This window comes from Takifugu rubripes, chromosome 19 (assembly GCF_901000725.2).
Source record: "Takifugu rubripes chromosome 19, fTakRub1.2, whole genome shotgun sequence".
NCBI lineage: Eukaryota > Metazoa > Chordata > Actinopteri > Tetraodontiformes > Tetraodontidae > Takifugu > Takifugu rubripes.
In genome coordinates, this window is record NC_042303.1 from 16,431,739 (window position 1) to 16,454,474 (window position 22,736).

General features: G+C 43.4%; 3 protein-coding genes across 14 annotated transcripts; 1 reads left to right on the forward strand and 2 right to left on the reverse strand.

Moving 5' to 3' along the window:
* Window positions 1–170: 170 nt before the first annotated feature.
* elmo2 (engulfment and cell motility 2) lies at window positions 171–12,495 on the reverse strand. Of its 5 annotated transcripts, none has more exons than XM_029827094.1 (23): window positions 12,359–12,495; window positions 10,666–10,735; window positions 10,391–10,488; window positions 10,274–10,314; window positions 9,836–9,908; window positions 9,700–9,750; window positions 9,009–9,178; window positions 8,823–8,922; window positions 8,372–8,517; window positions 7,864–7,942; window positions 6,656–6,691; window positions 6,298–6,348; window positions 5,725–5,847; window positions 5,470–5,589; window positions 5,294–5,398; window positions 5,096–5,204; window positions 4,817–4,953; window positions 4,174–4,337; window positions 3,709–3,821; window positions 3,496–3,603; window positions 3,338–3,420; window positions 3,160–3,237; window positions 171–3,050 (listed from the first exon to the last, which is right to left on the reverse strand). In XM_029827094.1, the coding sequence occupies exons 3-23, from the start codon at window positions 10,466–10,468 to the stop codon at window positions 2,850–2,852; spliced, it is 2,166 nt and encodes a 721-aa protein (XP_029682954.1). In that variant the 5' UTR covers window positions 10,469–10,488; window positions 10,666–10,735; window positions 12,359–12,495; the 3' UTR covers window positions 171–2,849. The 5 variants fall into 5 exon arrangements, with proteins under 5 accessions (XP_029682954.1, XP_029682952.1, XP_029682953.1 ...); XM_029827092.1 differs by having other exon boundaries at window positions 8,366–8,517; XM_029827093.1 differs by lacking the exon at window positions 12,359–12,495 and adding an exon at window positions 12,164–12,343 and having other exon boundaries at window positions 8,366–8,517.
* Window positions 12,496–13,011: 516 nt separating this feature from the next.
* arfgap1 (ADP-ribosylation factor GTPase activating protein 1) lies at window positions 13,012–20,261 on the reverse strand. Of its 8 annotated transcripts, none has more exons than XM_029826564.1 (15): window positions 20,172–20,261; window positions 20,001–20,082; window positions 19,418–19,489; window positions 19,050–19,159; window positions 18,766–18,937; window positions 18,488–18,588; window positions 18,320–18,406; window positions 18,120–18,234; window positions 17,990–18,046; window positions 17,608–17,640; window positions 17,393–17,422; window positions 16,851–16,907; window positions 16,064–16,123; window positions 15,537–15,592; window positions 13,012–15,439 (listed from the first exon to the last, which is right to left on the reverse strand). In XM_029826564.1, the coding sequence occupies exons 3-15, from the start codon at window positions 19,475–19,477 to the stop codon at window positions 15,106–15,108; spliced, it is 1,272 nt and encodes a 423-aa protein (XP_029682424.1). In that variant the 5' UTR covers window positions 19,478–19,489; window positions 20,001–20,082; window positions 20,172–20,261; the 3' UTR covers window positions 13,012–15,105. The 8 variants fall into 8 exon arrangements, with proteins under 8 accessions (XP_029682424.1, XP_029682425.1, XP_029682428.1 ...); XM_029826565.1 differs by having other exon boundaries at window positions 20,146–20,179; XM_029826568.1 differs by lacking the exon at window positions 16,064–16,123 and having other exon boundaries at window positions 15,537–15,586; window positions 20,001–20,224.
* Window positions 20,262–20,763: 502 nt separating this feature from the next.
* rhag-1 (RhAG-1 protein) lies at window positions 20,764–22,371 on the forward strand. Its single transcript, NM_001032644.1, is given in 1 exon segment — window positions 20,764–22,371. A coding segment is annotated over 1 exon segment (1,431 nt). The 5' UTR covers window positions 20,764–20,787; the 3' UTR covers window positions 22,219–22,371.
* The last annotated feature ends 365 nt before the right edge of the window (window positions 22,372–22,736 follow it).

Here is a 22,736-nt window from a genome sequence, read left to right on the forward strand (position 1 = left end):
ACTCACATATTTTAACACCCACATTATTGTAGCAGTATTACGTTATAAAGCGTTATTTCACTACATATGGTATATTAAAATTAGATAATTAGAGCACACATTAACAAACATATACTGTACATATAGATAGATAGATAGCTAGATAGCTAGATAAAAACACAATTTCAACATTAGTCAGAATTTATTTATTCACACAAAACATTTTCTTGAATAAGGCAGCACAATACTGTATATACATACAAAGATCTATATGTATACCACATTTTTGACTTCACTGTTATTTCTTCAAGAATGCGTCGTTCTTCACCATCACTGGCAGCGAATGTAAATAAATATTTAAGAATGTAGAAGAGAAAACTACACGGAACCGCCCTTTACTGACATTTTTGAGCTCTCGGCTTCACTGGGATCTAAAATAACCCACTAAAGCAGCTGAAGTGTTTACATTCAGTACATTTGCAAAGTCTTTTAAAGTAACTGAAGTGTTCGCTCACATCTGTCTTTCCTACTTCGCTGCCTTTTTGCACATTAATGTTCCCGTTTGTGCTGGTAAAAAAAAAAAAAAAAAACTGGGACATTTTCAAAGAAATGAAGGAGTGAAAACACATCAGCTACAAGAGAACACAGAACACATCCGGGGAAAAACCCTCCAAGTCTTTTTGCTTTCACAAACACCATTAAGACATTTATGCCAGTTAGCATTTAGCTATATTAGCACTGCTGTCATCTTCAGGTTCTGTTGCGGCTCAGTCTAACATTACGCGCTCAACAATCTGAGCAGATAAGACCTAAACTGTCTTCTTTTGTTGTTTTTAATCTAAACGTCTGCATTATGACCACGTTAAATAGACTTTACAGCGTGAAACAAGGACAAAAAGTGATGCGATTCTCCCCAACATCATAGTCATGTTTTACAAAAATATATACTATTCTGCATAAACAAACGACAAAAATACTCTCAAAGCTCACACGACAACTCATCTGAATAAAACTTTTCTCAAACGAATGTCACCAAGAATATAGCTATGTGTGCTGTAATGTCAGTCCGAGTCAGAGAAAACCAAAAACCCTTGTTTGATCTCGTTGGATTGTTGAGCGAGTAACCAAGACTCGCTGATTAGGCGAAATCACCAAACGCAACTCGTCTCTTCTCAAATACGGTTCAACCTCATTTCTCAGGTGTGTAAACTCATGATCATCGTCGTCACCATTTTTAAGAAATCTGGAAATATTTAATGACCTCATCTATGCATGTAGCGCTTACAAGACTTAAGAATATTTTTTGTTATTCATGTTTTAGTTGTTGCAGTTTAACAATAATGTCTACCCTATTTATGGGATATCTGCTTCAATCCATTCCTGTGTTCGCTGCTTATTTATGCTATGCTAACGCCGCGATTAGAGTTCAAGGTCAGTTTTTGTCTGATTTTATCAAAGAAATGATTGAAGCCATAAAACCAGCACAATTACACTCCAGAGACACGCACTTAGTGTGAAGTATATACACAAAGTATGAAGGGCAGCGGCATCATTTTGTCTCGTATCCGAGCCAGAAGAGTCACGTTAGTATCACCCAGTCCGTCTGTGCTGGTTCGGTCTCGGACTAAGTGCAGGAACGTGGCGGCTAAAGGCTCTCGAGCTGGTGTTTTATGGCACAAATAAGGCCTCATGCATCAGAAAATGTACACATTCAAAACTCCACACTGAACATTCAACATCTTCACAGATCGGCACAAAATGGAGGCTTGCGTGCACTAATGCGACCCGACACGAGCGTCCACACAGGACATGATTATTACGAAAGTAACGGAAACTCAAATGACGCAGTCCCAGGCTTTAGCGCTCCGCAGCGTGATAGAACAGCTGATTATCTTTTATCACCTTTTCCTCATCTTCTGCTTTACACTTTTTTCAATTAAAAAAAAAATTACATTTCTCTTTATCACTACATCTCGTGGGCTCGTTCTGTTCTACTGCAGTGTCCTTGAGCAAAAAGTTAAGTGTGTGAATCTCATTTAACGAGTGTATGAGAGCGGAAACTCTGAACATTGCACATCTGTACTCTGGAGGGGGAAATGCTGGAAAATAACCCAGGATCTCTGAAGTAGAATAATGGCCGGAGGTAAAAATCAGGGCTGTCAAACAACATAAAGAATAATAAAGCCTCATATATTTAGAGTTGGGGTTGGTTACTGAACAATAATATTTCCGTTCTTATTGAAACAGTCTCATATCAACATCTAATATTTGTTGTTAAAGAATAATTAAACAGATTGGACAGATTATATCATTTAGGTATTGATAAATAATTTTCTAATTATTATCTAATATTTTTTTTGTAATTTTTCTAATCCATTGGTTCTACACCAGATATCACATCACTAATCTATACCAGACTCTGGATATTTACAGGACCCATTTTTGCTTTATTAAGCTTTTTCTTTCTTGTATCAAACTTGAAAAGCTCAATAAAAACCTTGTAAATGAAACATTTTAAGCAATCCTTTCCAGAGCATTTTGATTGGATTTAAATGGATATTAAGTGAGTTGATTGTCCAGAGTCTTTTCCCACAATCTCGATCAGTAATCCCTGTTTTTCCATATTTGTAAGTAATTAAGCATTATTAACATTTTCATGTCTGCTCAAACTCACTATTTTGGTGATATTTGGCTACTTTTAACTTGTTCAGCTACTAATTCAGGGGTATTTTTTTATTAATAAGGAACCAGGGTCAGAAGTGTGTTGTTGTCATTCTCCACCACCACCTGACAGCCCTACAACTGTATAAACTACTGTAGTTGTTTGATAAAGCACATGAAAACAAAAGAAATACTCATTCGGAGACGCCTCAGCTGTAGTTGTAGGAGAAGTTGTACGAGCTGGGCTCTTTGGGAACTGGCGGCGGGGCTTCTGGGATGGTGATGTTCTCCAGATCGAGGAGGCGGAGCTTCATCTCCATGCTAATGAGTGTGTCTAAGTCGCTGCGTGTCAGGTCGCTCCCCATCTCCCTGCCCAGCAGCGCACACAGCCCGTCTGTCCAGATGCAGTACTGCTCACGAAGACACACGCAGAACGACTTCATCACAACAAGGTCCAGAGTCAAAAGCTCATGAATGTTGAGTGCTGGGCAACGCAGCCCGAAGCCTCACCGAACTCACCTCGTATTTGTTCGGCGCGACAAAATTTAGGGTCTCGTCTGGATCATAGAGTACGGAGAAGGCCAACTCCAGCACCTCCTGGAGGCAGCAGAGAAAACAGAGGATCTCATTTCACGAACTGGACTGAAAAACAGCAACACAAACACTCAAGGGGGAGACGGAGAACTTGGTCCATCACCTTGTTTTGCTTGAGAGCACTTTTTTCTTTCATGTGAGGACAGTCTTTCCCGGTCACCACAGACTTGATATCGGAAACAGGGACTGGGGGAGAGAAACTGAACAGTCACACAAGCGAATCCAGGTTTCGGTCCGGGCGGCTGTTTTGAAGCATCTTACTCTTGTCACTCAGCAGCTCAAAGGGAACTTCCCCCTGAGGCGACTCGTCAAGGTCCCCGTAGTGCAACACTTTGTGATTCAGCGAGAGCCTGCAGAACCAAAATTTCTCTAACAACGATAAAAAAAAAAGACAGAGGTAAATGATGCTGGATTCACAATGTAACACAACATTAGTAAATTAACGGTGAAACGTAAAGGGTGACGTGTTCATACCCTGCCGTCTGCGATTGCCAAGTTTACGGAAGCAGCTTCCTTCACAGAGCCGGTTGAGCCGCTGTTGCTTTATGAGCTCTAAGATCTCAGGCTGAATCCTCTCCCGCAGCTCACTGCAACATGAACACAACATCAGCAAGAGGGATGCACACATACACGCAGAGGCCGCGGTGCGGATTCAGGATAAATCACCCAGCAACAGATGGAAGAAGCTCGCTTAGTTGGGACAGACCATTTAAGCTACAGCTGCACAAATTTAACAGTGGATGATTTACCCTCCATCCACCGTAAAACCAACGGTGACTAATCACAAAGCACTAACGCTGGCGGAAGACGAGACTTTCAATGTCACACTGACATTGCCACAGCCTCGGCTTTTCAAAACGAAACATCAGGCAGAAACACACAAGAACTAAATCAAAAGACACTAATGATGCTGCCTCAGAATGTTTACTCAGTACTAACATGATCGGAGGAGACTGGAAGTCATCCTGGCTCATCCGCTCGGACTGACGCAGACGCAGAATCTCGGAATAGTTGAGGCCTCGTAGTTTGTTCTTCAGCTGGTCCAAAGATGACGGCTTCATTGCCAGAGCTCTGGTGATCTGCTCCCGGACCACCTGCATCACCTGCTCCGCGCAGACGTGAAGAACATGCAGGTGATGTTAACACAGTAAAATATCAGAAAGATTACATATATTTGGTGTTGATGACTTCTGCCTTTTTGTTCTTTCACCGGTTTATCAGCTCTTAATAAAGGAAAACCTAAAGATACTGTATGTGTGCTGCCCTCTAGTGGCCAGATTGCACCTCATGAGACTGTACTGTGCTGTGTCCTCAGTGCTAATGTGAGATCCTGTGTTGTTTTAACATTCATTTACCACCTATCATACAGCACCTGAACTGTTCCTGCTGTTGTTAAGACTCACTGTTATTGTGAGCTAAGCGCATTTGCCTCTTTTGCTTTCAATTTGTCGACAGGTCAGACGATGTTAAATTCACCGCATTAGCAGGGCGGTAATTACTAAACCGAATGAATTTGTTGGAGGGGATGAATGCAGAAGCAAAAGTGCATCTATTAAGCACGATTAAGTGGGTTAATACCAACCTTATTGAAGTCTTCAGCTGTGGCTCTCATCTCCTTCCAGGTTTTATTAAGCAGCTGGATGCAGACACAGAAGAACTCCTCCCATGCTCGGTCATGAGTGAAGAACATGGGGTGGTAGTCGTTGCAGCCCTCGTTAGCTGAAAAAAAAGAGAAGAAAGAAAAACACTTCAACTGTAAAACTGAAATTAGAAGCAGGGAATACGTGCGATGGCTACAGAGCATAATGACTACGATCGTGCATTAATAAATCAATGACTAAGGCTTCGGGTAAGTACTCACGCAATTCCCCGACCTGGAGTATCTCACACAACATCCTGGTGAGCTCGATGGCACATCGGCCAAAGGGGCATTCGTGTTTGTCCTCGCGGCTGCTGTTCTCCAGGACGATCTGTTAATTACCAACCGGTGATGGATGAGATGAAGCTGTGGATGTTTTCTGTTTTCCACCTCGTTAAGATGAAAAAGGCCAAGACTAACCCTGATATACGTGTCCTGGTGAACCTTGGCCAGGTACAACATGTTGTCCACGGCCAGCATCCCAGGAGGCGTTTGGGTGAAGTCCATGGCCGGGTTGACGTGGTTCTGCATTTAAAACATCAGGGGTGTGACACAAAACCATGAGGCGGTTTTATTAATGTGGCTGCCTGACTCACAGTGAAGCCCAGCATCTTGTAGTCCTTAGTGTACATGGCCTTTCTCTTCTCAGTGCCTGTGGGGTCATTTTCTCCATCAAAGGCAATTCTACGCAGCTCAAAAATGACGTCCCTCTGAGCCTGAAACGCAACAATCAAAGACATGTTCTTTTGTAAACTTTGTAAATGTCAAACCTTTCAACCTAAAATAAGCAAGTATGTAACATCTCAATACTTCTCACCCCCTAATACATTTATGAACCTGTGAGTTTTCACCTGGTCATTAGGATCCATTTTGGTCATCATTCGTTCTTCCAAAAGGTTAAAGGTCAACACTTGCAGCACGTAAAGCTGGTGCGCCATTTCTGCTTTGATTGGTCGATTTCCTCTAATGATGTGCTAAGAGACAAAGATGAGGGACAATATGTTAGCAACAACGTTTAAATTTATGGGCAAAACTGGTCAAATATTGCTGCAGAAAAGAGTGTGACAGGCATCCTGGTGAGCTCAGATATCGGAGCAGCACAGCTGATAGCAGCAACCGGTTCAGATCAAACACTTCCAGAGGAGTTGGTGCCAGGGAAAATTGCTTTCGGAGCAGAGTTTGTTCCACTTCACAGACCACATGTCTCATCACATTTGCTGGTTCTGTGGCAGAGCTCTCCGGGTATGTAAATCTTTCAGTTTCTGAACTATTTTAGGCTTTCAACAACCCCCAAACACCAGCGGAGGACAGACTCAAGGAGGATGACCACGGTCCAAATCGATGCAAACTGCATAAATAACTTCTAAATTATGTCGGAAAGTTTAATGCCCCTGTCAAACATGCATTTTAGACACATTACTCACATTGAGGATGATAGATCGCAGGTGTTTCTGAGCCAAGGTGCTTGCCATTTCCTATGGAGTTATTAAAAACCAGATAAATCAGATGCAGGGAGGATGCTTAGATATGCAGTCAACAAAGGCGTGGATGAACGCTCGGTCGTGTTCAGCAAAGCCTTCACACCTTCCGCATAACATGGGACATACGTGAGTTTAAATCCGATCCATCAGCTCAGATTGTTTGCTGCTGCAGCAAGTTCTGCGTTAATATTCATGGATTAAGGAGAGGCTTTCCAGAGCACAGAGAGAGCGAGAGCGAAGGAGGACGACAGCTCCGGGGTGGAGCGGGGACGGTGTGCGATGTGGAGGGATGCGTACTCACGGTGAGGTGCTGCTCCAGCGGGTTAGTAAACTCCACCTCCAGGTTGACAGGAAGGAGGTGGGACGTGGGAGTGACAGTGATGAAAGCAGAGTGCACACATGGACAAAGAGACATGGAGACGTGAGCATGCGACACGATAAGAACATGAGAACACATCACGGCGAACGGGACGTTCAGCAGTGGAGACCCAAAGCTGTTGGAAAGCCTGACGCGTGCAGGATTAGACAGGCGCGGCTGTAAAAATGTGAATAAGTCTGTTAAAAAACTGGTTGGGTTGTTGTAATTATCCGGCATCAGCAGCAGAGCACAAACATTCAGCAGAAAACACACTACAGAAGGGGAATTACTACCAACACACCAGAACAACAATACATTCACAACAACAACAATTCATTTATATTTCTGGAAGAAGATTCTTTGACTCTCAGCAGCTATCATCGATAGATGATCGATAAATAAAGATGAATTGAGTCAGCCTGACGTTGTGCTCGGCTGGAAACTGGCAAGTAAAATAATTCAGTTCGAAATCAAACAAGAAAATGAAATAAATCTTTCTTGTCATGGAAAATGTGCACTACCGAAAACAATCTTTCTGTTAAGCTTCACTGGCACGTTTTTTTATTGCCCTGCCTCTTTTATTTAAATCTAATTCAGCTGTGCTCTTGGATGTAATTAGCCAGTTTTTACTGTCTACTGACTCCATTCTCTGCACTTTCCTCCACTTTAATTGCAAAGTTATTACTTTTTGCTATGGAAGCGCACTTTAAAGTGTTCTGTTTCTCTACATTAAACACTTAAAGTGAAACCGACAAGTTCAAAATGGAGAACAATCATTATAAATGAGACACCTACACAGAGGCGCAGAGGACAAGAATGGGAAGCAGGAGGAAAAGTTCGGTGGCGGCAGGACGTGAGCCAAGACAGGGATGACTAACAAAGACACAACCTCCCTTCGCGAAACGTTTGAATTATATAGACGGAGCAACTTTGGATGCAGCAGGATTTTGCACATCATTATTAACAATGTAAGAAAAACACACAGTTAAATCTATAAACACATCCTGCAGCTCTCTGAGCACAACAGACATGCTGCTTTGATGCAAAATGTCCGTTCATGTGTCATAGATGTGATGCAATGAGGGAGCAGCCATAAATACACCCCCACTCTGGTGCATGTGTGCGTGTGTGAGTGTGTGGGGGGGACTGACCTGCCGTCTGTCCTCAGGAGCTTTGAGGAAGAGAGCGTTGATGAGGGCGATGGCGTAGGTCTGGATCTCCTGGTTTGACCTGGAGGAATGTTACGCAACAGAACAACCGGTTAGAAGCATCGTGCCCTGCGAGCGTCAAACTACAGGCCGACAACGACTAACCTGCACTTTAAGCTCTACTGGCGCTCAAACAAGGAGATAAACGATCATATTTACAGTTTTAAACAAAACCAACAATGATTTGAACCTGCTGACGTGTTTTTGGAAACCTCCTACGGTGGTGACGAAAGCAAAATGACATCAGACTGAATTCTTTTTCCTGGGGCAGACCCCATTATGAAAGGCAAGTGAACAGTCTGCATTAATCAATTCATCAATCAAGGGCATGAGCTACAAAGGAGTGCTGATGATTAGGGCACTGTTGGTTTCGCCTTAACAAAAGGAAGTCCGCTCCTCCGTCCATCAGAGTGCGTGACGCCCCTGTGCGTGTGTGTGTGCTCACACTTGCAGGTGCCCGATGAGCTGTCCCACGGTGATCTCCTGAGCCACTCGGTGGTACAGGCTGTGACTGTTGAGCACCATGCTCTCCAGGATGGCGAGCGAGCGCTGCAGGATGGACACGTCCACCATGGGCTGGTTCACGTAGCCTGCGATCTGAGCGTGGACAGAGAAGACGAGGAGACGTCTGTCAGGCGCAAACAGTAAATCCGCTTTTGAAACTCCACGTCATTTTAGAGTACAACATTTCTCGATGAGTGAGAGTTGTTCATACACAGGCAACAATGTCTGCATAATATGAGCGGTAGCTTGGCAACAGCACCCACTCGCATCCAGCAGGAAGAAAGACATAAAGGATGAATAAAGTGAGAAAAAAACTGTCCATGAATTTCTGCAGGAAGCCTGCAGAGTGAAACACGCTGTGGTGTCCTAATGAAAGTGCCCTGTGGTTGAGGTGGCACCTGTTTGATGAAGGACAGGGAGATAAGGTCCCACGACACAATTCCGTGATCCATCAGCTCTAAGAAGGCAGTGAGGGTAAAGGCCAGCATCTCACCAAAGCTGCAGGACACAAATCAGCCACTTTTACCTCACCAGACTGGGTTACAGGACAAAATGGGACAAAGACAAGCAGCCTGTCCACTCACTGGGTGCCGCTCTCCACCAAACGTGCGAGTGTCCCGATGCCCTCCATGTTGATGAACTCCGCGGCGAAGGTCGGGTCCGCCGACAGCTTGGCGAGTTCTTTCAGGGCCTCCAGTCGAGCGTCGATGCCGTGGGACTGGACCCGCTCCAGGAGCTGACGGGCAGCGCGAGCCTGCAAACAGGAGTAAAGATCAGAAACGAGATGAGATGCAAATCCAGTCAGAACCGTGAGACGTTCGAGTACGTCTGTGATGTCACTCGTTAATTTGTACCCAAAAGTCCATTTTTATTAATTCATATGTTTGCGGAGGGGGGAAAATGAACATACTTGTAAAAAAAAATGAAAACAGAAAAATAAACAAGTAGGACTTTGCTCATCCAGTGCTGGAGGAGTGCGGTGCACCCGCAGTGCACTTGGAGACGGGTTGGGATTAGCAGAATATATTATCATACATTATCATTCAGAGCGCTGGATGCTGGTATCAACCGTGGAAAATCAACAGCTTTCAGCCTTTTCAGAGCCGAGCTCTCCTGTCGAGTAAAGATGAGCGTGTCTTGAAGAAAATTACACGACACAAAGTTTGTGACGGCCATGTAAAAACCAGGAATATTCTCAAGAGGGAGTCCACAAATAGAAACAGGAGCCACAGTAACACAGACAGAATAAAACAGGAGTAAACAAAGCGCACTCACAGGCGAGATGGCTAATCGAAGGATGGTGCCATTCTTGATTTCACTGCGACTCTGTAGGATTAAAAAAAAAACAGGACAGAGGGTTAAAAATAATTCCCTAATCTGAGCATGGCTTTCCATAAACGCCAAAGCTGACCTGCTCTGTGATATAAAGCTGAGGCCCGTCGGCGTAACGCAAGGCAAACTGTTCTGAGCCTGACAAAGACCAGCTGAGGACACAGAGAAGAGCAGTTACTCATAAATAAATGCTGAATTATGATGAAGCAATAGAGGCACACAAAGCCACTCAAAAATTGAGAATAACATGTGCAGTATGTGAGAGTTCGCTCCAGGACAAACACAAATCTGTGCGGAGGAGAATCATTCAGTGGGTGTAGAAGTAGTCAGAGGAACGTTTAGTTTTCCAAACTGGGGTGGTGGGCAGAATCAGGCAGGGATGAGATTTAATTGTAGGGAACGTCACACATCTAAATGGATGCCGATTTAATTCAGCTGCAGCGAGCTTGTTTATTTATTTAGTTGGTGCAAAATCTGAAGAATTTTCCTTCTATTTAAGTGAGATTATGATACTTACCCATCACATACTTCCCGGATTATTGAAGACAAAGCCCGTTTCTGCAAATAAACAGAAAAATGAGTTACACCGGTTGCACAGTGAGGCGCGAGCGGTGCCTGTGAACGCAGCACGGACCTGGTCCATCTCTATCAGCTGGGCGTTCGCCCCTGGCCACTCGATAGCAACCTTCACTATGTCCGACGGAGGCGGCATGTCTGCGTCGTAACAGCGATCTGCAAAAATCAAGTGATGTCGAAAAAAAGAAGTGTAATGACAGATGACCGACAAGGCTTTGATTCCGAATGCAAACTATCGCTTTAATCATTCACCACGGCAACAGCATGTTGAAATGCCTGGATGCCTCCTGAGCTTAAACTCAGCAGCTGAATGATGTTAAGGTTATATGTCACCTGAAGAGGACGTGTGGGGGCGGTCAATCACTCTGAAAGCTCTGCTGTATCGACCTCTGTGTCAGCACCTCTGCAAGCACAGAAAAACCACACAGCCGGCAAGTCAGCGCAGAAAATACACGATTCCTTTTAAGTCCCACATTTCGCCTCATCCAAGCAGCTGCTCGCACTGAATCTCTGAATCATTAATCTTGACCTTTTACAAACCCACCCACCTGTCGGCCCACTCACACACAAGCAGCAGGCACTCATTTTCTTACTTTACATACAAATTATTTTTCTAAACCTTCATATAGCTGCAGATTTGGAAAAAAGCCAAAATGTTTTGCTGTTTGCAGGAGAAAAACTCATGTATCTGCAGCAAAACAAATTGAAACATGAAGTCTCTTTAGGCCCATTTAATGCAAATTAAATGCAAACAAGAGTCTAACTGTAGTTAAAAAAGTGCTTTTTGTGGTATTGTGGGCATTAAGTTAAAACTATAACATATGTAAGACAGCAGTATAAAGTGTTATGTCAGTTACAATATAATAAAATTAGATTATGAATGCAGCCATAGAACAAAAACTTTGATAGAAATCATTAATTCAGCCATCTTGGTGTTTTTAAACACGGTCCAGATCTAAATTATGTTTTGCAGGTTCCAAACTTCGAGAGACATATTTCTAATTAAATGTGTACAATAACTTTTGTGAGAGTGATAAAAGCTACCATCTGTCCGCTTTCCTTCGTTGTTGTCATTTGTTTTTCTCCAGCCCAGTGATGTAACTGCTGCAGAACTGGGTTTACTGGGCTGTGGTTCTGGGACATTTGGACCGCTGTGCTGATGCTTGTAGCATAGCAACAGGAGCAGCTAACTCTGACAAAACATCCCACATTTCAAAAACACTCATTCTGTCGCTACACACAGATTCAGGATGCGGTTTACCTGCACATATACTGCGGTTTTGGCCTCTGGTAGCAACAGATTTTCATCAATTTTTGCATTTAAATCCAACTTTTGAAAATTCTACAATTAGCCAAACTCGCTGAATGTGTCGAACAGCGCCCCCAGTGGTCAAGCGGCGCGGCTCCCAAAGTCATGACTTCTCCATTAGTGGACAAAACATGGACATTCTAACCATCTCATTCTCAAGATGATTAAATTAAGCTGCATTTAAATGTATTTAGCGTGGATGTTGATGGTAATCACCGACCGCTCGGGTGATGTTTGTATCATCTCACTGAAGTCTCCGATCACTGATCAATAACCCGAGTATCGCCTCGTCCGTCAGAAAACCAAACCGGAATAATCAAATGGTTAAAAAAAAAAATCAAATACGAAAATCTAGCTATAGGGGATCGATCAGGCTGTGCTGGAGACACTATAACCGCGGGGATCCCACGGACTCCAGCGGCGAAGGCTGCGTTTTGCAGCACCGTGATTTTGCAGCCAAATCAGCCACAACTTCCATCGACACGTCTAAAATAATAATAACAGTAATAACAATATAAATACCGAACATCTGATCGAGTTACTTCCACCGTGAGATGACAACAACAGCCTCCCCCCGTTATCAGAACCAGCAGCAGCCGTTTTCCACGAAAGGTGGCTCGTGTTATTCAAGCAGCCTCCATTGCGGTGAGTCAGGACCGGGCTCAACAGACGTCCTGGTGCCTCCGTGGACCCATCATCTGCCTGGAGGCCACTTACCCGCGAATCTGTGCGTGCAGATACTCCCCCGATGAGTCGGCCATCGATGATGCTCCCTGTATCCCCCCCCCCACCTCTCTCTCTCTCCCTCTTTCTTCAAGGGAAAATACTTTCGGACGGCACCGCGATTCCACGCCTTGTAGGCGGGACAGCGTGGAAAATGTCACCGTCTGGAGGCGAGCTGCTGCTGCAGGCCTCCGCGCATCGCTGCAGCCCGACATCCTGCAGGAGCCCCCGCTGACCAGGGGCCAAAGCTCTGGCACCCGCCTGCAGGTGCGGCACGGGCTCCAGGTGAGGGTGGTACAGATGTTCAGCGCATGGGAACATATTCTCTGGAAAAGAGGGATGAGGATGATGGGATTAGAGCGCGTCCATCCGTTTAAACCCGAAACTCTGCCAGATCACGACTGCTTACCTGGATGTGCACAGAGGAAAACATTTAAATCGGATGGAAATGTGCGCATTACTCATTTAAAATGGAAAAACATAACGAGACTGGTGCAATATGGAGAAGGCAAATGTTACATTTTCCACTTCCTAAAGACAAAACGCCTCCGTCTCATCCCAAAGCAGCATGTTTACATTTGTGCTCCCCTTGTTTAACTCCTAAATAATCCAATTTTACACCCGGCAGTGAACACAACACAACCTCAATGCTTCCACATCACGTTTTATTGAGCACGTAAATCCACGTGTACAGGAAAACTATTCACAGCCCCGACCGACGAGTCACACCCAGGAGACGACAGTTTGGAAACCAACAGCTCAAACATTACATTACATGCATGACATCAAAAAATAGTATTTCTGTTAAATATTCACCCCCATGAACGAACCTGGACACACCCGACCTCAGATAGTTGACAGGCACAGACACCCAGCTCAAGTACCGCTCTGGAAAACTACACAGTCATATTTAGATGATATTTTTTTTAAATGTCCATCGGTCAGCGACACGTTCTGCAGGTCGCACACGTCCTCTGGGTCAAACGAACCCCGGGAGGATGTTCAGAGGAACTAGAAGGCCGTCTCCATGCAAGTGGCAAACAGATGCATCTCTTTGCTGCGATGCTGCAGCATTTCTTCCGTTTGTAAAAAACAAAATAAAATAGATATCGGCACATAAACACACGGGGAAAGATGACGGTGACGATACTGTAGAACAGACATCAGCAGAAGCAAGTCACAGCGGTTTGGGGTTAGTAACATACAGGAGTGTGTGTGGCCTTAATGTGTGTGTTTTGTACGTTTGCTCATCACCGACAACCTGTCAAAACTGCAGGGCTGGTTTCATCCTCTGACACGAGCCACAAAAGATTTAGAGGTAGGGCACGGGTTCACACCTCACACACCTGTCACGCACGTTGTTTGACCAGTTGGGACGCCCAACGCCCGACAACACAGCAGATATATTGCACTTTGACACTTAAGTCCGTACAGAAAGACAAATTAAAACAGGAAAATTAGGTTGGATTTGGATTCAGTCTAATTTCTCTGCAGTCGGCGTGAGCGTCAGTCGGTAAATACACACAAACGCTCAACGTTACAATCGAAGTAGCAACGTCATCCGTCTTTATATTTCAAAGGCCACTGAGGGTAGTTGGGTGCCTCGAAACTGGCCAAATCCTTAAAATCATCAGCTTGAAACACTGAAGGAACACTGATTATATTGGGTTGCTTTTAACAACACCCCAACGTCTAAAATGATTTCAGTTAGCCAGTAAATAACCACCAGATCTTACAAATACACAATGTCAAAAGATGAAGAGGCTCCAGACGAGGTTACGTTTACAGTACAGCTGAGGGTCAAAGGTCACCCCTTCAGCGCATGACCCAGAGTAAATAAATCCATCTACTGCAAGACTCCAGCTACTGACGTATGGAAAGTGTAAACGCCATTAAGGGAACCCGTGAAGCTGTCATTTCCCCTTAATATCATTTAAACTGGAATCAGCCCACTTCAGGGTCAGAAAGAGAAAAAGGTTAATATTTATTTCAGAAAGAATTCTCCATAACTACTGTAAACATTTACGTTAAACTCTGCTGCTGCATGTTAGAAACTGGCAGGCGAAACGAGAACAGCATTCAACAAATATTAAAAATAATTTAATAATTCTGGACGCGATCAGCGTTTCCAGCATGAGAATGTTTAAAATCAGCAAAAGCAAAAGTTCTCCCCTCCAGCAAAGCCTTCCGATCAGGAATGATTTGAATTGTGTTTAATGTAAAGGAATGATTCGGTAATTTGACTGAAAGCTCAGCTGTTTTCTGTCGGTGTCATCTTTGCTAAACAAACTCCTGCTTCATTAATATGATGAACCACTTTATAACTATAGTATCTAAAATTGGCATATTATGGGATGTAGAAAAATAAAATAATGCCATGAGTGTTGGGTCAATCATACAGTCGTCTATAAGGGTTTGTATTTACAGCGTTATATTTTTCTCTGTCGTGCATAAGTTTTATACTTCAATGATGAATTCTGCATGGTGTTGGTTAGTTCTCCATTAAAACTAATATATCTGGACAGATTCTGACCATATGTACACGGATTAGTTGAGATCTGTGTGGGCGATTCACAATAGACAGATACCAGTCAGTTTTCCTGTAAGGACATTAGTTTAAAAATGGAAAACTTTGAAGGGACTGATGGGAATCTAGCTGAAGATGCTCCTCAAAGTGCCAGTGAGATGAACAGATGGAAACAGAAAGAAGGCCAGAGAAACGGTGATGTGTGGCAGCCAGGTCACCACCCGGCGTTGTCCCAAGATTCCTCGGCGGGTTTTGTGGGACTCTTCTTTGACTTCCCGCCTGCGCTCTCCCAGTTGTTGTCCCAGGCCTCCCAGCTCTCCTCTGTGCTGTGTTTGTTGTTGGACGCTGCTTCAGAGCCCCAATTGTCCCAACTGTCAGAGCTCTTCTTTGCAGAGTTATCTGCCATGGTCCAGCTGTCACTGCTGGGAGATTTCTTGGCTTTTAAAGAAGTATTACTGCCAAAGGTCTCCCAGAAGTCCCTTGAGACGGACTGGCTGCCTTGATACCCCTGGTTGGGATCCATGTTCTGGTAGCTCTCTTCAGTTGAGCTAACATCAAAGAAAACAAAGAGAATGGGTTCAATGCCGTTAGGAAGCCTCACATTTGGAAACGGGAGACTCGGCTCTATCTGGTCGTTACTCTTACCCGTCTTCTGCTTTTCCCATGAAGAGGTTAGTCAGCTTTGTTCCAGCTCCCTGAACCTAAAGGCGAGAGAACACTTGAGACGCCAGCATGCTTGAGCAATTTATGAATGAAAGTGTGAAAACATCCAGATTTTAGATCTCTAGTGGGACTAACAACCAACTATAATAAACAACAAAGTGTGCAGCAATGAGAAAACCTACAGACCTAAAATTTAAAAAAAAAAAACAAGAAAGAAAGAAATTCTTCAGCCTAACCTTAGCAACAGTCAAATGTGGTTAATATAAAGACACGTATGTTGAAACACTAGCTGCTATTTTACTCACCACATTAAAAAGGCAGCAAGAAAAATAAGAGATTACATTAAATTAGTATTGTTCAGATATACATTTTCCCAGCAAAACCAGTCTCCCTCGCACATGGAGGCACATTGGAGCAGACTACAGATGTGGATCCGATAGATGTGAGGTGGTATTAGTTGCTCAGGAGATTGGTTTTGCCCCAGTGTGGCAGACGTCTGCCCATCCTACCTTGTTTGCCAGCCCAGTCACGCTGACTGCCATTTCATCTAGTAATTTGCCATCTTTCACCTGGATGAGCCAAGTTATCATTAAAAAAAGACAAATGACAGTTTCCAATGTTTGACAGACGTGAGTTCAGCGAGCATCTGCGTGTTTTTTGGGAAGTGATTTGTGTTAAGCACAGTTCCAATCAACACGAGAAAAAGCTTTGCTTAAAAAGTAAATAATGCAACCGAGAAACTGCAAGCAAGAAAGACAGTTGTCATGTGGCAATGCATAGACGCTAAAGTCAACTGTACATCAAAAGACAAAACTAAAGAATCCCAGTCTCTCTTCCAAAAGTCACATGACAGTCAGACGGACCCCCCCCCCCCCCCCCCCCCCCGAGCCTGCGGATGACCAAATATTAGAGATTAGATTTTACAGGAGCCTCGTTCGACCGAGCTCCAATCACTGTTTGGGATTGCTAATATCACTCTGAATGTTTTCCGGTTAAATAAGTGTTTGGAATAAGGCTTGGCATCCAAATATCTGGGGTTTACTGTTAAGCCACATCCAATAATAGTGCTGTGAGTCTACAATGACTCATGCATATTTCTAAATATACTGTGCAGCCATGAGCTTCGGCTCCATGGCTGAGTCACAAACACAAGTGCTTAAAAGTTTTGTCTTTTGATATAAACTGACAAAGCAGACAAACTAAAGCAAGCAGGGCAGAAAAGGGCAAAACTGCAGCTGCTTATGTTAGAGCACCGCCACCACTACCCCACCACATTAACTCCACGTATGGCGTTACCTTTTCTTGTGTAGGTTTGATAACATTCTCATTTAATGTCTGTCCTAACTCTGTGGCCTAGTCAGAGGTCAGAGGGGGAGAATTCACTTGAATGAAACAGTTTGTCATTCATCAAAAGAGCAAGATGCTGCACTGCTGTGTGGAACGACAGGTCATTCATCACCATCACACTGAACCAGAGAAGGAGGGGTAAAAAGCATCAGCATACCAGAAATATAGACTTAAAAATAAAATCATGGCATGTTTAGTGCACTAAAGGCAGTCCCACTGAAACTGGCATGCATGGATAGATAACCCTGTCCCCAAAAGGTCATGGGGCATTTCTCTAGCGGGGCAGAAATTGAAGGCAATTCCAGCCCCAACTGTTTTTCACAGGTTATCTACAAAATTAAAATACAGACTTCAAGGCAAACACGATGCAAAGTTATTCAAGCTGAAGTGTTAAAACATTTATATGACATAAATGAAAATGGCTAATGTGAATGATCAAATAAAAACACATGATGCAAAAAGAAGCACCATGCACCCATTATCTGCTTTACCGGTTCTGGGGGCGCTTTATAGCCCTTTAACTAAATCCAGAGAAGGCAAAGAGATAGTAAGGTAATAACAGAGGTATGTTAAGATTTACCATTCACAAAATGGCCTATATTATGGCTTAGAGTATATTTTAATAACACAGAAAAGCACAAAGGATAAACAGAATCCTGACCCAATAAATTGTTAAGTAAAGCAAGTATCATCTCAGTCATCTTACCTTCAGGGTCGCTTGATTTGCAAGTTTAGCTGTCTGCACGACAGAAAAAAAACACCTAATTAAAAATGCAGTAAAACAAATACATTATTTATAAGTACACAAAGGGTGCATCTTTTACTGACACCCTGTGCATTAATAAAAGATCTCTAATCAGCATATCTAAATTATTACAATTATGACCGTGGCAACGTGTTGGTTTTGCAGACGTCTACGGGAAATTCAGCCTGGGTGTCGCCAGGCCTCGTCCGTGTACACACCCTGACAGGCTGATGGTGAACAACATCACAGTTATGCAGCACCATTCAGTTGTAGTTGAAACGGCTGTCTGTGGTCCTGGATCAGCAGTAAAAACATCAGCTGGATCAGCCTTTCAAACACTTACATTGTCTTTGGCGATGGACGCAATCTTGCTAGCTCCAACCGTAAAACTGCTCCAACCCTGAAAAACAGGCAGACAAAAGGTGAGAAAAACAAAACACAGAGTGCCAATAATTGAACACATCTCGACCTACCGAGTAAATAGAAGACATGGCATTGTTGAATAAGTCGTCCTCTTTTTTTTCAGGTGTCACAGTGTTCCCAAAACCAACATAACGGTTCTCTTGATTCCCACTGTAGCCTCCTCCACTGTCCCAGTACAAATACATTTGAATTAGTGAGAAAAATAGGCATGTATGTCTTAATTTAAACTGTAAAGTAGCAAAATATGTACCTCTGATAAGAATTAACATCATCACTCAACCAGTCTTCAAAAGCTTTGTCATTTGATGCAGCGGTGTTCTGTCCAGATCCTCCAGAGCTGAGGGCAGAGGCACGACTTTACTGCTTTGAGCTGTTAACTTTAAATACCGGATTTTTCAAACGTTCACGCCACTTTTACCGGTGAGAGGAAGAGAGGCCAGTCTTGGGTTGAGGAGATGTCCAGTTCCTTGCAGGGGACGTTTCCATGGACCACTCCTTCCCCTCAGCTAAAGTTGCCACCTGGCAACACAAAAGAACCATCAACTCACACCCCTGTACTGGTTTGCAAATTTAAATTCAGAGGATTTCCTACCCTGCGAAACATTTAAATATATATATTTTTGTTGTTTAAATGCGTTTAAATGCCTTTAACCTCACAGACATGTGGACTTTTAGAAAACTGTCTGCATCTTTCACCTTGTCTCGGAAGAGTGCTGCAGCTTTGCTGTTATATTTCTCCTGCAGGGTCCAGTTGGGGTTGAAATCATCCTGGAGTTCTAGAAACAGTCTGAATTTTCCATTTCCTCCAGCTTTCATCTTTTCAAGCTCAATATCTTTCCACTTGTCCATGGTGACAGAGCGGACAAAACTGCAGGCAGTGGAGAAGAGACAATAATAATGTAATTACCAGATTCTGTTACTTTAAAAGTATTAGTCGACTCTACAAGAATCAACACGATGATGCATTCCAGTGAGCTTACCTGAGATGGACTCCGAGGCCCCTGTGCTTCCCAGAGCACTCGAGACAAATCCAGATCCCATATGTCACACTAACCCACTGAGGATTAAAAGCCCCACACTCAAAACAAAGCTAGAAAAAGAATAGAAAATGGCATTATGTGCAGTCTGTTATTAAATCAATCAATTTTACAATTTTAATAGATACAGTATACAGTGCAGTGTTTTAGAGGACATTTTTAAAACAATGTACTTATAACATGCATATTTAACATTTGATTTAAGTTTGACTTGATTAATTCTCCTGTCTTCACACTAGAAAAGGATTATAGAAGCAGGGATTTTCAGAAACTACCACAGTAACACAACAGAATTATAAATTGCATCGTACATTATTCTCATCTTGAGTCCTCACTTCCTTCAAAACTCTTCGGGTCCGTGGACTCGCCATCCTGATCAATACCTACCAAAAATATGAAAAGACAGAGTGATTAATTTAAATTCTAATATAATGAACATCCACAGCTAATGCTTCCAACCCACTTAATGGTTTAATGGTGTCTCTCTTTCCAAGAGAACTGCAGACAATACAGTTATAACACATATTTGCAAAGCATTGACAGGTGTTGCCGTTTGAATGAATGTCCATATTTTGCCCATTTTTAAATTTTATGCTGCCCTGATTTTCACGACATCGAGTCTCTTACACTAGTTTAGTATTTCCCTCAGTTCATTTTTCGGCCTCCGATTTCTGCTTCTTGATGGTAGCGTTTACCGTATTTAGTCTGCTGTCGAGCTCTTTAATTGCCAAAACTCGACCATTTTTCAAAACAGTCCGGTAGTTTAACCCTAACACTGAGGTCTAGTTTAAATTCAGCATTAGCTCTCTGTTCACCTATTTATTGGTATTTGATTAAAATGATGTGGCGACTGACGGGTACCGCTAATGTTAGCTACATTCGCTCATTTCTTACCTGTCTGTGGTTGACTGAAGAGAAGACGCTGGTTTTAGACGGTCCGACTCCCTTACCGACAAACTCTACCAAGACTTTTCTTCTGTGATAAAGGACAACAAATGTTATGTTGTCAAGGCTGTTAAATGGCCGATAGAATTATTACCACAATCGGCTGCTGATGTTACACACCGGTAGCCATGTTCCTGTTTGCATACGTTGGCAGTGCAAGGAACTGTGGGAAACGTATTTCCTCAATATTCATCTTCTTCTGGGGAAAATGGCCGCCTCTGTTTTTAGTTCGTACGCCCTCTAGTGCTTTGGAGTGGCGCATGCGCGAATATAGACAAAGTGTACTTGAAACTCCGAAAGAAACACCCCAAATGTCTGTCAGAGTTGGTTTTCGATTTTAATCCCGTAAACATGACGCTATATTAATTTTTGTTTTGTCTTAAAAAAGAGATGAAGAAGTTTTCATGTAATGTGGAATGAAGAACACAAATTTCAAATATGGATACTTAAAACCCTGTTGAAATACAACAGAAGTAAACCAAGGGTTTATTTATTTTTTTATTAATATTGCACTTGGCTACCCAAAGATATTTTCCGGATACAAGGTGATATCTGATATCATACAGATGGTGATATATGGAATTTGAGCTTAAAGTACACGCCTCAAAGAGGTTGCAGTGTTAAATAACCACGACCTTGGCTTCCACTGTTTAGCCAATGCCATTAAGAGCTCTTATCAGGGCAACTAATTGTATAAAATGAGACCGCTGTTGAGGCAAGAACACAGTCTGTCATCATGAATACCTCTACAAGTTTGAGGGTGCGCTTGCCTGCACTTGTGCTAGTGCTGCAGGTTGTCATCATAACTCTTTACGCTCTCTTTGTTACTTACGATGACAATGCAGACGCTAAAATGCAGAACAATGAGACAAACCCGATGGAGAACTCCGTTTATCGCGACTACCCGTTTTTTGCCGACGTGCAGGTGATGATCTTCATAGGTTTTGGCTGCCTGTTGGCCTTTTTTCGTTTTTACGGCTTCAGCGGAATGGTCTTCAATTTTCTGACAGCTACATTCACCATCCAGTGGGCCATCCTTGTGCAGGGATTCTTCCAGTTTTACTATGATGGTAAAATTCGCCTGGGGGTGATCAACCTTGTGAATGCAGAGTTTGCCTGTGCCGTGATCCTCATTTCTTTTGGTGCTGTGCTGGGCAAGACGAGCCCTGTCCAGCTCTTGTTCATGGCTATACTGGAGGTCCCTTTCTTTGCTGTGACAGAGTGGGCTGTGTTGAAATACCTGAGGATCAATGACGCAGGGGGTTCCATTCTTATTCACCTGTTTGCCTGCTACTTTGGCCTGGGGGTGACATTTGTGCTGTACCGCCCAGTTTTAAATAAGGGACATGCAAAAGAGATCACCAGCTACCATTCTGACATCCTCTCTGTAATGGGGACCCTGTTCCTGTGGGTGTTCTGGCCTTCGTTCAACTCTGCTCTGACCATAAAAGGCGATGACCAGCACAGGGCAATTCTCCACACTTTCATCGGTCTGAGCTCCTCCACCATCACCGCCTTTGCCCTCTCGGCATTGTTCAACAAAAGAGGAAAACTCACGATGGCTGATATTCAGAATGTGACTCTAGCCGGAGGTGTAACTGTGGGGGCATCTGCGGACATGATGATTTCCCCTGTAGCTGCATATGTACTAGGCATTATGGGCTGTACTGCCTGTTTCTTTGGCTACAGGTACCTGTCACCTTTTCTGGCCCAGAACATGAGGATCCAAGACCAGTGTGGGATTCACAATCTCCACGGGCTGACAGGCCTCATTTCCTCCACGGCAGGGATCTGTGCCATCCTCCTGGCCAATGAGGAAACCTACGGGCCCAGCATGTACCAGATCTTCTCCCATCGAGCGCCACCTTTGGGTGATCCAAAGCTGCTGGAACTGCAGAAGCTGATACCCGGGCTGAAACCGGGCTTGGGGCGCTCTGCGGAGGAGCAGGCCATGTACCAGCTGGCAGCCATGGCCTCCACCATAGCAGCAGCTACGATCGGCGGGCTGATCACAGGGTGGGTCATGAGGCTCCCCTTCATGGCGTCGCCGCCCGACGGCGACTGTTTTGACGACGAGCTGTTCTTCGACCTGCCGCCTGACGCCGGCACAACGGCGCTCAGCGACACCAAAATCTTTGATGGAAAACTGAAAATGAACTCAGTGTGAACTTTTGAACAGGCATTACATCTAAGATCTTTTATTCAAATGTTTTTATTTGTTATTTAAAGAGAAAAAAGTAGCTTAATGCCAATGTTTGTATCACCAATGACACGTTCATGATTACTGCTTGAGGATACCTGTAAACTGAAATAAAGCCCATTAAAAGTGCATCATTTGTTGTTTTTATCTTTTGCGAGTTTATCACTGTATCAATCTGATGACAAAATTAGCAACAAAATCCATCACATAGACATGAATTAAATGGAATGAGCACATGATAAAGAGGCATTTTAATAAAACAGAGGCAGAATGAATATCTATCATAAAACAGGGATTCTAGAAATGTATTCTATAGGTAGATGGGTGGAAGGGTAACAAAAACATTCATTTCTCACAGAAACATTCATTTCTAACAGAAACATTCATTTCTAACAGAAGCATTCATTTCTAACAGAAGCATTCATTTCTAACAGAAACATTCATTTCTAACAGAAGCATTCATTTCTTGCATTCGTTTCAGAAGC

Bases quoted from the DNA above. Each gene is read 5' to 3' on its own strand.
- arfgap1 (XM_029826564.1), bottom strand. From the start codon at position 19,477: ATGGCGAGTCCACGGACCCGAAGAGTTTTGAAGGAAGTGAGGACTCAA. The intron at 17,423-17,607 runs GTAAGATGACTG...CTCTGGATTTAG, and splicing joins CAAATCAAGCGACCCTGAAG to TTAAAGGGCTATAAAGCGCC. The intron at 15,593-16,063 runs GTAGGATGGGCA...TCTCGCCTTTAG, and splicing joins TGACTGGGCTGGCAAACAAG to GTTCAGGGAGCTGGAACAAA.
- elmo2 (XM_029827092.1), bottom strand. From the start codon at position 10,468: ATGCCGCCTCCGTCGGACATAGTGAAGGTTGCTATCGAGTGGCCAGGG. The intron at 7,943-8,365 runs GTGAGCACACAC...ACATTCCTCCAG, and splicing joins CTCATCGGGCACCTGCAAGT to GTCAAACCAGGAGATCCAGA. The intron at 6,692-7,863 runs GTCAGTCCCCCC...GTCAACCTGGAG, and splicing joins CTCCTGAGGACAGACGGCAG to GTGGAGTTTACTAACCCGCT.